Below are 14,240 nucleotides of genomic sequence, written 5' to 3' on the forward strand. Positions count from 1 at the left end.
TGGTCAACGTGGACTTGGCGAGCTGGAGTGCCTGTTTCCATGCTGTCTCTCTCTAAAGTCTGTCTAACATAGGTCAAATTGACCAGTATCTGAGAGAATAGAATCCTAGGAATCTGTCCAGTGAACTTTAATTAGACTTCCTCTGTGGATTATGTATCCATTCTTAGACAAGGAGACCAAAATTACACAGTACTCTGTGTTCTGATTAAGTGTCCCAGACCCAAAACTTCAAGAGTTTCACTTTCCATAGATACTGACTGACCTGCTGAGTGTTTCCTGCAGTTTCTGTTTGTTTCAGATTTCCAGTGTGTGCAGATTTTTTACATTTTTATTATAAGTTCAGGCGTGGTTTCCCCAATGGCCTGGATAACCGAGCAAGATGTTCTTGCTCTTCTACTCAAAACCTATGGCAATGAAGGCTGATATACCATTTGCCTTATTTATTGCTGGCTACACTGAAAGCAGTGCCTGTGTGCTAAGATTCGCAGAACCGTTTGTACACTTTCCCACCACCATTTAAACCATGCATCCCCCTATGAATCTGAATAATACCCTGCCTTTCTATTTTTTTGAAGTGCATAACTTCACATCTATAAACGTTAAACTGTGCCTGCTACAAACTTGCCCACTCCTTCAACTAGTCTAAATCACCATCTAAATCAGTAGTTCAAATGCCTCGAATTGCTCAATTCACAACTGGCAGGCAGGGTGGAAAGGTTTCTGGATGTCCTGGTGAATGACATCTCAGGTGCCGGAAGTTGGCACCAATTCCACTCAGTGGTAAGCCCCTTCCAGAGGTCTGCCCACCCCCCACTCCTTTCCTTGTGAAGTGTGTACTGACCTCTTCCTGGAGCGCCACAGTTTGATGGCACTCAAAACCTGGAAGTGATTAAAAGACAGCAATCTTCCCTCTACAGAGGAGAACGGCGTCATGGCCAGCTTCAAATTACTGATCGCATGAACGGTTGCTCAATGTAAAGAGGTTGCTATTGATTCATCAAACCCAGTGTTATTCAGAGCTGCAGCAAGGAAAAAAAGCAAACTGCTGGAGGAAATCAGCAGGCCAGGCAGCATGTGAGGGGTGATGGGCAGATGACGTTTCACCTGGACTGGCAAGTTCCTCCAGCAACATGTTATCTTGTTGCAGACTCCAATAAATGCAGCCTCCTGTATTTCCATTAATCAGAACTGTTCTTGGCATTACAAGGAAAATGCATGTTTAAGACCAAACCATGAGCTCTATTCCCCAAAATTTCCGAGGACCAAATCCTATAGGTCTCTGTCCACATTTTCACTTTTGTTTACATTGAGACGCAATTCCTACATTACTCATTCTCTCCAGACCAGGATAATCCCATTTCCACTCCGTTCATATTTACAGGCACTGAACCCCAAGACTTGCTGCCACTCCACGCATCGAACCAAGCTGAGCAGGTCGACCCTGCACCAAATTAACCGTCAAGTTATGATGATACTAAGCTCGGATTTCAACGAGCCAAAGTGTGTACACAAAGGGAAGGAAGACTGAGAGCACAGTTGTATGGTTGACAATCTTGCAAAGTAAATATAGTCATGACAATGAATCCACAGACAAAGTATTTTTTACATCTATCTCCTCGGGATTTTATCTCCTAACCATTTCAATCGCAGTGGTCCCTTCCTTTACCCGTGTCTTAATCACTAACTAGCACTCAGTCATTTTGGGAGTGGGCATTAAGGCGCTAGGCTCTGGACTTCGACTCTTGGGTAATGAGAGGCATCAGGGTCATTGTTAACCTGCTGAGAGGCTAGAAACCTTGTGAGGTCTTACCTGGTTTCATCAGTTGCCATGAAAAAGACGTCACCAGGGTTATCGATCCTGTTCAGCTGCCTACACTTCACTGGTGGCACCACGCCTGCTCGTGGAGCTCTGATACTGGGTGGGCAAGATCTCCCATTGACCACAGAGTTTCGAGCAGGTCCCTGCAGGAGGGCAGAGGACAATAGTATGGGTAACTGGGAAATAAAATAATAAAATGGCCTTGAGTAGATGTCTTCCGCCTGCCAGCCAGAAACACCATGTCCTGCAACAACCATTTGGCTGGATCAGAACTGGTTAAAACCATTGTTTGAAATCCAAACAATGGGCTGGGTTGATGTTCTGGAAGATATGGCTCTTCCCATTCCCAAATTCAGCTCTACATTGGGAAGCCTAGGACAGACATCCGATAATTTCTCAGACACACATCCACCTCCCTCCCCACCTCCTCCAGTGCCACTAGTTAATACAAAAATGAACTCTTGTGGCTCAATTCTGGTTACTTTTCTTTCTTTGGTTAATACAGTCTCTGGTTAAAATTGTAGTTGTACTCATCTCTCAAAATCCAACAAGGTATCAACTCATCCATGGGGAGGGGGTGAGGGGTGGGGTGTAGGGGTTGTGGAGGAGTGGCATGGAAACAAAGCATGCTAAGATTCACAAAATAATGCCTGGATTCACAGATTTTTGCTAAACTTTGTACGATTCTGCTGGCATTCACAAGATTTCACAGGATCTCACTGAAGTTCATAGTTTGCTGAAATTCCAGATTCAGCTACAATATACCAATGCAACTCAGACGTTCTTAAGAAACACACATCAGTTATAATCACCCTTATTTGTTGCAATTTCCCTTATTTCTCCGTTCCCTTTACCAGAATGGTCCGCAGATATCCCAACATCGATGTTTCATTCTCTACAAGCTCTAAATGTCCTGATTCACATGCTTTCTCTTCCCCACATCAGCAATGTTGAGAGTGAATTTGTTATGTCCGAAAGCCTGTCCGACATCATCACTTCCCTAGAAACTCAAGCATGGATGCCCAGTCATTAACAAAATAGGAATCTCTTCCCTCTTTCAGATGCTGACTTGCCAGATGTAACTTCTGCCTATTAGTGAGGTACAAGTTTGTATTACCTTGCCCATGGAGCTTCAGGACCACCGTTCTGATTGTTTCTTCCTTAAATCCGGCTTTCCTGAGGTGCAGGACAATATTCAGAAGGAATAATCTCAAAAACCGAAGCAACCTTGCCACCCAGCGCTTTGAAATTTAACCTAATAAATTTTATTTTTTTTCAATTAATACAACATTCTGAAGGCCAGCAAGTCAGGGCCAATGACAAACCATCCAGAAGAACTAGCTGATTGACTCTGCAGTCCACAATCACTGCTTCAAGCTGTTCACAGAGTGAAGGTTAATGAGTCATTGCCCAGCAACACAACTTCAAGTACTTGGAGTCCTTGTTATTAGTGAAGGATAGGGGCTCAGACTTTCCACAGTTGACATTACACCACAAACAGCACTAAGGCTGGTGGCAATGACATTAAGGATGCCAAGAGCTGGAGTAACCCAGTGGGTCAGGTAGCGTCTCTGGAGGACATGGACAGGCGATGTTTCGGGTTGGGAACCTTCGTGGGTATAATGACTTCATACAAGTTTCTGCTTGTGAGTTTTAACTGTTAATAAATCTACCATGTTCCTGACCTTGCCCTTACAAGTACACGGATCTGCAGATGGCAAGTCAGGCAACAATGAGGACGTGGTGTAGTATGCAAGGTTTTGCACTGAGTAGCAATTTAAGTTTGTAAAACTTTTGGAGAGGCATGGTAAATGCATAGTCATCACGTACTCAATGTGTTTAATGATTACTGTGTCTATGAGGCAACTCCACTCCCAACCCCCAGCACCTCCGATGCCTCTTCCTGCCACTTCCCGGGTTTGCAGTGCTCCCTGCCTGATGCGAGATGGAATCATGCCGTATATGAGCAAACCCACCCCCCCTCCCCCTCCCCCCCCATCATCTCAAAACCATTTGCAAGTCACAAGCTGAAGATTGTGTAGGGATGAATGCCTCAAATGCATTGAAGAGGCTTTTAGATAGGAACACGGATATATATGCAGGGAATGGGGCACATGGATCACATGCAGGCAGAGATTAGATTAACTTGGCATCATGTTTGGTGTGGGCATTGTTATCCTGAGGGCCTCTTCCTTGCTGCCCTGTTCTATTTCACCCCTTCCCTCACTGCGCAACAATCACATTCAATTTTTGTTTCGGACCTGGAAAATATCAGGGCGATTATAAAGGCTCAGTATAATTTTATCTTGTACTCGGGCCCTCAGCTTGGCCACAAACACTTTGTACACTTCAGAAGTTTGGATAGAGTTGAATGGGGCGAGCCCTTCCTCACCAGCGAGGACCTGAAAACATTAAAGGTGCCAGCACTGTGTGAGGAGGTTAGATGAGGATTTCAAAGACACAGAACACATACCAAGGCCCCTGAGCTTATTCAACCATCCAGAGGTCATCCAAAACAATTAAAAATAGTTGCATGTCCTCGAAGGATATACAGAAGATCAGGCGCCACCCTGTGGCTATACCTGTAGCACAGATGCTGCCTCACACCGCTAGCGACCCGGGATCCACCCTGACCTCCTTTGCTGTCTGACTGCATTTGAGGAGTCTGCATGTTCTCCCTGTGACCGCCTGGGTTTCCTCTGGGTGTTCCGATTTCCTCCAACATCCCAGAGACGGGTGGGGTTGTAGTTTACAGGCCTCTGTAAATTGCCCCCAATGTGTAGGGAGTGGATGTAAAAGTAGGATAACATAGAACAAGTGCGAACGGGTGACCAATGGCCAGCATGGACTCGGTGGGCCAAAGGGCCTGTTTCCATGTGATATCTTTCAATCTGTTCAACCAGAACCCCTCAGCTCTAACTTCTGCCAGAGCTCTTCAGAAGCGGGATCTCACAATCACTGCACTCCGCAGAGACACCCGTCCATGTAAAATTGAACTTGTGCATCAGCACCAGGTTAATACAGGTATAGGGTGAGCATGTGGAGCAACTCCAGAGATTGGGCCTAGCCCAGGAAAATATCCCTCTCCTGCCCCCAATGTCTGCAGATGGATGGGTCCAGTTACCAGTTGGTACTGGATTTTGTGCAAAGCGTGGAGTTATTTATTCTTTCCCAACATGGAAGAGCACAAAAATGCTGAACCAAATCCTCCGATGGTCAATGCCATGGCTAATTGCTGCATCTTCCATTGAAGGGCCGTTGTTACAATGGGCACTCAGACCACTGCCACCCTGACACCTGATGTGATTGTTCACAAGGGCATCCAGGGTATAAGATGTGTCCTGATGGATGGATAGGACAACTGATTTATTGGCAATAGATCCATGGAACCAAATCTCCCAGCCCGCCTCAGGATGAGGGCAGCTCAGTGCCGGACGCACTGTCCGGTTAATGAGGCTGCTGTTTATGGTCTGTAAGCATCACGGACCACTGCAGCCCATGTGAGAGGCTGTGCAATGAAGCTGCCTTTTACACAGCTGACCCAGGTCTGAGGTCAGTGGTTTCTTACATTGAAGTCAAGTCACCCTCCATCACCCATGCATCAGGGCAGGCAAAGATGACAGAGAGCAGGCACTATGAGTAACTTGGTTCATATTTTAGGCACTATGAGTAACTTGGTTCACTCTATCCGCATTACATCACGAGTAAAGTTACAAAATGTGCTGCATGTCATCCAATACGCCTCAATCTCTGAACAGAGCTCATCACGCATTAAAGGATACATCCAAATATCAATTTGAAATAGACTGGACACGTGTCTTTAAGTGTACATCTTGCGGCAAGACAGATTTACAAAGATAGACATGCTGACAGAGGCAAGTACATTGGCATGCATACAAGGTGTGCCAAACTCCCAGGTTGTTTGTAAATATCCCGAAGCTTCAGGAAAGAACAACTTCTGATTTCATAGAGGCTGGTTTGTGCCAGACTGTGCGGAGGATAGTCGCTGGTTCCAAACTAAAGATTTTCTTCCATCATCTCACAGCATGGTTTTGCAACACCACTTTCCATTTATCAGACCAACCTTCAACTCATGAGGACCGATGGAAGAAATCGACCCTTTGCCATTTTTATCTTTTCAAGCAAACAGGTTTCAAAAACACACACTAGCCACATTGTTATGTGTATGAAAGTGGATTTTTGCAGTAAGGGTTCAAGTCTGCAATTTATATTGCCCATTATCTGACCAGAGAGAATTCTCTTAACCATAACACAGGTGAAGCTCTATAGTTGGTTCACTGTCTCCTGGATTTGCTCGAATTCAGGTTCAGAGCTGCCACCTGGCATTAAGGGAAGTTCATAGACATAGTTAGCCGAGTGGAGCCATTTTGTCCTTTACAATGGTTGTCCAGTATTGTGGATGCAGATACTATGTGGTTATTGAAAGATAAAAGCAGCCCTACAGCAACAAGGAAGAAATCTCCAGTGTGAAATTCAGGAGCGGGAAAGGTTCCCCCGGGAGGAATTCCAGGATGGACCTTACAATAACTCCACTTTGAGGAAACTAGGCACTGCTCTGGAAGAGACGGGAATTCTTTATGAAAGAAAAAAAACTGCAAGAGAGAAAGGCTTGCATTTATACAGTGCCTTCATACCCGCAACTGTTTTTACCCCCAATTAGGGACCTTTAAAATGTAATCACTGTTGTGATGTGCAGCGTTACCAAATAAGCTATGGAATTGGTGATCAGATAATAAATCAAATGACCTTATGTAGGAAGGAAGGAACTGCAGATGCTAGTTTGCACCGAAGATAGACACAGGAGTAAAGGGCCTGTCCTACTGTACGAGGTAATTCAAGAGCTCTTCCGAGTTTAAAAAAAAAAAATCAAACTCGTGGTAAGCACGTAGAATGTACGTAGCGGGTACGTCGGAGCTCGAGACGTCTCTTAGCGGCTCGTAACGTTAACGGCAGGTACTCGGGAAACGCGGTAACCTCGTGAAGATTTTTCAACATGTTGAAAAATGTCCACGAGAGCCCCGAGTACCTACGAGCGGCTATTACCGTAATTCTCCGAGTTCGAATCAGGGGAAACTCGGGAGAACTCTTGAATTAGCTCGTACAGTGGGACAGCCCCTTAACTCAGCAGGACAGGCCGCATCTCTGGATAGAAGGAATAGGCAACTTCTTTGAAGAAGGGTCTCAACCCGAAATGTCACCTATTCCTTCTATCCAGAAATGCTGCCTGTCCCGCTGAGTTACTCCAGCATTTTATGTCAAATTACCTTATGTTGTTTTGGGGGCCATTGCATCTTTTATAAACAGGATCACACATTGTGATAGTAACCGCAGTAGAAAGGCGGTGCGGCCAACATTGCATGGACTGCTCTGTGCATTCAGCCCATATTTTAGACTGGAGCCCAGGACCTTTGGCCTAATAATTCACTGTGAGTTCTACTACAGACACGGCCAATTCCTAAAAGAAGTCAATGGAGATGGAAGCAGAAGTTCTTTACAATTACGGGAACCAAATGGGGAGGGGAAATCAAGTGACAAAAAAATCCTTAAAAATAGAAATTTCCCCTTTTGCACTGGCTAAAGCAAAATTGAATGAATAAAAAGACCCAACATGTGGAGAACGAGGATGAATAACAAGAAATAAAGTCAACCACGAACAACATCTTTTTTTAAATCGCTCTACAAAGATATAGCAGCACATACTGGAGACAAAGAACCTTTTATCACAGAGGTGTTAGTGTTGGTGCCTCAGGCCCCACCTTCATCAACAATCTTCCTTTCACCAGGAATGCTCATAATTGAGGATGCTCACTGGTGATCGACAAGCATTTCATTCCATTCACAACTCCCCATTTACAGCAGTACACATCTGCAAGCCGCGGGAGCGTGTCAAGCTGTTGAATCTCAAGTGTCAGGCAACGGCTGTGTTCAACAGGGAAAGCTCATCATGTCCGCCTAGCATTCAATAGGATTGCCATCATCGTCAAGCATCCTAGATGCAGAGGGGAAGGGTTTGTGTCATCATTAACCAGATGTTTAACTGGATAAAACACATGGTCACAGATTGGAGGTTGGATATTACCATATAACCATATATAACAATTACAGCACGGAAAAAGGACATCTCGGCCCTTCTAGTCCGTGCCGAACACGTATTCTCCCCTAGTCCCATCAACCTGCACTCAGACCATAACCCTCCATTCCTTTCTCGTCCATATAACTATCCAATTTATTTTTAAATGATAAAATCGAACCTGCCTCCACCACCTTCACTGGAAGCTCATTCCACACAGCTACCACTCTCTGAGTAAAGAAGTTCCCCCTCATGTTACCCCTAAACTTCTGTCCCTTAATTCTCAAGTCATGTCCTCTTGTTTGAATCTTCCCTACTCTCAGTGAGAAAAGCTTATCCACGTCAACTCTGTCTATCCCTCTCATCATTTTAAAGACCTCTATCAAGTCCCCCCTTAACCTTCTGCGCTCCAAAGAATAAAGACCTAACTTGTTCAACCTTTCTCTGTAACTAAGTTGCTGAAACCCAGGCAACATTCTAGTAAATCTCCTCTGTACTCTCTCTATTTTGTTGATATCCTTCCTATAATTAGGCGACCAAAATTGACCATACTCCAGAATTGGCCTCACCAATGCCTTGTACAATTTTAACATTACATCCTAACTTCTATACTCAATGCTCTGATTTATAAAGGCCAGCACACCAAAAGCTTTCTTTACCACCCTATCTACATGAGATTCCACTTTCAGGGAACTGTGCACAGTTATTCCCAGATCCCTCTGTTCACCTGCATTCTTCAATTCCCTACCATTTACCATGTACGTCCTATTTTGATTTGTCCTGCCAAGATGTAACACCTCACACTTATCCGCAATATACTCCATCTGCCATCTTTCAGCCCACTCTTCCAACTGGCATAAATCTCTCTGTAGACTTAGAAAATCGACTTCATTATCCACAACACCACCTATCTTCGTAGCATCTGCATACTTACTAATCCAATTTACCACACCATCATCCAGATCATTGATGTACATGACAAACAACAGTGGACCCAACACAGATCCCTGTGGCACCCCACTAGTCACTAGCCTCCAACCTGACAAACAGCCATCCACCATTACTCCCTGGCATCTCCCATTCAGCCACTGTTGAATCCATCTTGCTACTCCACCATTAATACCCAACAATTGTACCTTCTTAACCAACCTTCCATGAGGAACCTTGTCAAAGGCCTTACTGAAGTCCATATATACAACATCCACTGCTTTACCCTCATCAATTTCCCGAGAAACCTATTCAAAAAATTCAAGAAGATTAGTCAAACATGACCTTCCAGGCACAAATCCATGTTGACTGTTCCTAATCAGACCCTGTTTATCCAGATGCTTATATTACGCATTGGATGACTTGTCTCCTGACTACCCAAAAGCATCCCATCTTCTTTACATCTCAAGTCATGACTGTTACAGGATACACTCTGTAGACCACTGAATGCTCCTTCTACACACTTATCAAGCTTGTTACTATTCAGAACAAACTATTCCACCCACCACCCTAAGCATTCACCCAATCCACCAAAGCGCACTGTGACTGGAATAGCAATCTGCCACGTCTTCATCAACAATACCTCCTAAATCTGCAGCCTTGATCACCTGGAAGGAAAAACACAGCAAACCCACAGGGACACCATTGGATGCAAATGACCTTCCATGATGCACACCAGGAAATGGTTCACAGTTTCTTTATCATCATTCGATCAAAACCTTGTACCTAACAGCACAATGGGTGTGCCTTAACCACAAAGACGACAGTGATTCAAAAAGTCAACACATCACCACCATTAGGAATGGAAAACAATTGCAAGCCTTGTCACAACATCCATACCCTGTGAATTAATAGAAATGTCTATATTTGAGTATTCCAAGAAAAGGGATATGCACAGCAGTGTCTTCCCTGGTCTGCAACATCAACTGGCCTTAAGCTCAACCTCCGGGAAGGGGACTTGTAACAGGCCCCCTAGTGAAGAGGCACTGCTCCAATCCACTACAAAATACCTCTTCCAGCACCGCCCATCAAGTCAAAGAGTCAAACACTGCAGAATCAGGGCCCACCAGGCCCATCCCGTCCACCAATTTATACAAACCCCATTTACCAACACTTGGGCTGTTGCCCTCTATGCCTTGGTGTTTCAAGTGCACTTCTAGACATGAATGTAGTGAGAGTATCTATGCCCACCAACCCCTCAGCTAGTGTATTTCAGATTTCAACCACCCTTTGGGTAAAAAACAATCCTCATAGATCACCTCTAAATCTCTCCTGCCGAGAATAAAACCTATGCATATGGTTATAGACAACTGGTACAGGGACAAGTTTCTCACTATTCCAACCTATATAAGGCCCTCCATATTTTGTACACTTCAGTCACAAACCCACTGCCCCCCCCACCTCCTCCTCAACCTCCTCTTTCCTGGGAAACAAACCCAGCTTCTTCCTTCCCTCCTCATCCCTGGAACACGCTACCCCAGGCAACATCCTGGTGAATCTCCTCTGCAGTGACTGCCCTCAAATCTCTGGAATGGAACTTGAGATATTCTGCCTACAGAGTATTGCTGCTTTATATTTAGAAATAATCAAAACTCTCCAGTGAATAACATGTGTGTTTATAAACTAACTTTAAGGGTGACAAGTGCGAAAGATAAAAATATTAACATCACGGAAGACGCAGCAATAAAGAAGACCCTCCTGGAAGACTTGAGCGACACTTCACATTCACTGCCAAGGTCTTCATTAACTGAACACATTGAATTATTCCGCAAATTAAACTACAACCCAGCACATTTAACAGCTTTCCAAAATAAAGTCCCTTACCATCTGTCTCCCTTGCGTGTGGTTCATCATACCTGCAGTAAACAGAAGGATCTATTAAGGTGGGACAATGGCCATTATCAATAGAATATTCCCATTACATGTAGAAAAGATACACATGCTACTTCCACCCGGCTGGCAATGAATGTGTGACGACTGTTGTACAAAAGAACTGCAGATGCTGGTTTAAACTGACACAAAATTCTGAAGTAACTCAGCGGGACAGGCAGTAAATATCTCTGGAGAAAATAAATGGGTGACGTTTTGGGTAGAGACTGAAGAAGGGTCTCGACCCGAAACATCACCCATTCCTTCTATCCAGAGATGCTGCCTGTCCTACTGATTACACCAGCATTTTGTGTCTATCCAAGGTGCAACTACTGATTCTTAAAGGGAAGGGCAGCCCTTTGAGTATTTTGCTGAGTTTTGAAGCATCTGGTGTCAACTCCATGAAAATCATAGCCATTTGCTCCAAATCAAGTCTCATTGATGTCCATGCTCCCATTATCACTAAGCAATCAACGTTACTCTTGTTTATTGACCTCCCCACCTTCCTTTTGAGATGCTCATTCATACAATTTATTTGGCCGACTTCCTGGTTTTGTGGATGTCAATATAACAGAACATCTCATCCTGTATAGACTTTAACAATAAACAGTGCAAGGTCATTGAATAAAGATTGTGCGGAGAGACACAGTGATCTTTTTTGCATCCTCATTGGCACTAGGGTTAACAGCACTCATTTGGCTAAGCCCAGCTAACCTTCCCTTTCGACACTGCTCAGTTTCCCAGCAGACAGAAGATACTGTATATACATCATCTCATTTGAGTTTCTACATGACAGTCTTACAGCTACAATGGTCAGTCGGTGGATTCAATGCTGATTTGTGTCTTGTGTGGATCACGTGGATTTATGTCAGTCCGTGAGTGTGGGAAAAACTTAAGAAAATGTTGTATCGCTTTGTATGCCTATTTGTACCTATACGTATCTGTGTAATTTAGTGGTATCAGTTCATGGCACCTGTCAGTTCACTTGCCTGAACTGGGGACGAGCAAGTCACACTTATGCATGTAGACACTGTTATAAAGTAGGATCTGGGCACAGAGAAAGGGAAAGACGCACACTGTTGCAGGAAAGCAAAAGGGAAACAGCTTCCAATGAACAGACTGGTTCAACTACGTAAACTAGGAGATATGTAAACACAAGGATAAGTTGATACTGGTAAGATCCCCACAGCCATCAGACTATTAAACTCAACTCAAACAAAAATCTGAACTTTAATAGCCGATTGCACTTTATATGCTTATTTATGTGTGTGTGTATATATATATTCAATGGTATATGGACACACTGATCTGTTCTGTATTTATGCCTACAATATTCTGTTGTGCTGAAGCAAAGCAAGAATTTAATTGTCCTATCTGGGACACATGACAATAAACTCTCTTGAACTCTTGGACATTTGTTCAAGAATTGTCAGATATTCAGAAGTAAACGAAAAAGGAAAGTATTGACAAATTTGGGGAAGTAAAGAATGACACAGAGACAAAATGATGTCAACGCACACAGTGACACAATGAAGAAATAAAAAGAGTGCACTTTGACATTGCTTTCATTGCAGTGTTGACCTCTTACCCTTATAAGGCATCAGCAAGCGTTTCTTCATGCTCCCTGGGAAAGGACAATAGAGAAATGATTAATTACTCAAATCATTCACAGATTATTTACTACAAATGTAGGGGCGAGGATCTTACAATGATTAGTTTTGGTGTCACACCTCTGAAAATTTACCGGGTAAATCTAAATGAGCGCATGGGGGGAATTGGCTCATAATGTTGATGGAGCAGCTTGTGGCTCTGTTGGACACAAAGTCATACATTCCCCATCTCCACCTGTAGCACACAGGCTGGGGTCAATAGCATTGCAGTGGCAGAATGACATGATGATCACAGTGAAAGTTAATTTATGTTTTCCACACTTTCCTGTGCTGCAAAATATCAGCCAGCCTCCACATGCGAGGCTCCTCACCGACACCCACCCCACCTTCCCACAGCCCTCATCATTCCTGGCTCTCGTACGCCTGCTTGTCTATATTCTGCCAGTGGCAGATTCAACTGTCTCGACCCCAAGCATGGCAATTCCCTCCACTCACGCTTACTGCAAGCATGTCCTCAGATTCACCATCAGGTGCTGGAAATGACCTGCACAATGATGATCCTACCTCAGCACCTGAACACTACAGATCACCTCGTGCACCACTTGTTTTCAAATTGTGTTTTGCGCTAATGTCTTATTTTTGCACAGTTTATTTCCTTTTCACTGTCCGGCATAATTTTTGTTGAGTTTATGAGCATGTGAAGCTGTAGCATCTGCACCTCACCTAACTTGTGCGTATGGTAATTAGCCTGGTTTGTTCTTTTTATTCTCTCCACACTCCCACCAACTCCCTCCAGATTATTCCACTTACTAGGACCAATTTACAGTGGTCAGTTAGCCCAGCAGCCATACATTTTTGGGATGTGGGAGGATATCGGGGAATCCTCAGAAACCTACGTTGTCACAGAGAGAACGTGCAGGCTCCACACAGACAGCACCCGAGGTCAGGATTGAATCTGGGTCTCTGGCAATGTGGAAGCTGCTTGACCAGCTGAACCACTGTTTACAGATACAGTGACTGCCACCCCCACCTCCACTCCCACTTGATGCTGGCCCTGCCCATTTGGTCAGTTTCACCAGTGGCTTCAATACGGCTTGGTTTTTCCTTTGGGTCCTATCCTTAGACAACATCTTCAGCACTGAATTCCCTGTAGTCTCTCTTTATACCTGCGTAAACTCTATTCCATAGAAATCAGCACTTTAAGGGATAGAAAAGCATACATTCTCCACTCGTATTAGTACGAGCATTTGTTTAATATTAGTATTAGTACTAGTATAGTAATTCACCGGGAGTGTTACGGCAAACAGAGCACCGGGAGAGTCACGGCAAAGCCCACCAGCGGACCAAGGACTCGCTCGGCACGGACAGAGGACCGACTCGCCAACCGCAGACTCTGAGCTCAGCCGCAAGCCACTGGTGTTGACAGGACTCGCGCCGAAGAGAGTGAGCAGGACCGTCAAGACTGAGGTGGACAGTTCAAATGTGTACGGGGACCTGCGCTGCCGAATGCTACCAGGCGGTGGGCCACAGAGAACATTGAAGGGACCCGGCGAGGGCCGCCAAAGTCGATGGGGGACATGCAACGGCAGGCCTGGTTAACTGCCGTGAACAGAATATAAAACTATTCGATGAACTTATAACTTTGTCAGTGCCAGAAACATGGCGACTGTTGTGTACTGCCTAGATGAGATCTGCTGTACAATTTTACCAGGTTGTATGCAAAACAAGGCTGTTCACTCTACCTAGATACAATAAAGTATAATTGAATTGAATTATTGAGTAATCCTGCACCTATAGTCACAGGTTAAAATACTTGGACATACATGCCCGGAAATAACCCAGAAACCGGACTCCTCTCTGTGAT

General features: G+C 44.4%; 1 protein-coding gene across 2 annotated transcripts in view; it reads right to left on the minus strand.

The window, feature by feature from the left end:
• LOC116976770 (metastasis-associated protein MTA1-like) overlaps positions 1 to 14,240 on the minus strand; it is an 81,431-nt gene that overhangs the window by 20,679 nt on the left and 46,512 nt on the right. Inside the window, exons 14-16 of one of the 2 annotated variants that reach the window (XM_033026665.1) lie at positions 12,355 to 12,390; positions 10,722 to 10,753; positions 1,811 to 1,962 (exon numbers count right to left, since the gene is read on the minus strand). In XM_033026665.1, coding sequence (XP_032882556.1) covers positions 1,811 to 1,962; positions 10,722 to 10,753; positions 12,355 to 12,390 — 220 coding nt within the window. The remainder of the gene's footprint in view (positions 1 to 1,810; positions 1,963 to 10,721; positions 10,754 to 12,354; positions 12,391 to 14,240) is intronic. The other variant, XM_033026666.1, reaches the window with a different exon arrangement.

The sequence above is a fragment of the Amblyraja radiata genome, chromosome 9 (assembly GCF_010909765.2).
Source record: "Amblyraja radiata isolate CabotCenter1 chromosome 9, sAmbRad1.1.pri, whole genome shotgun sequence".
Taxonomy (NCBI): domain Eukaryota; kingdom Metazoa; phylum Chordata; class Chondrichthyes; order Rajiformes; family Rajidae; genus Amblyraja; species Amblyraja radiata.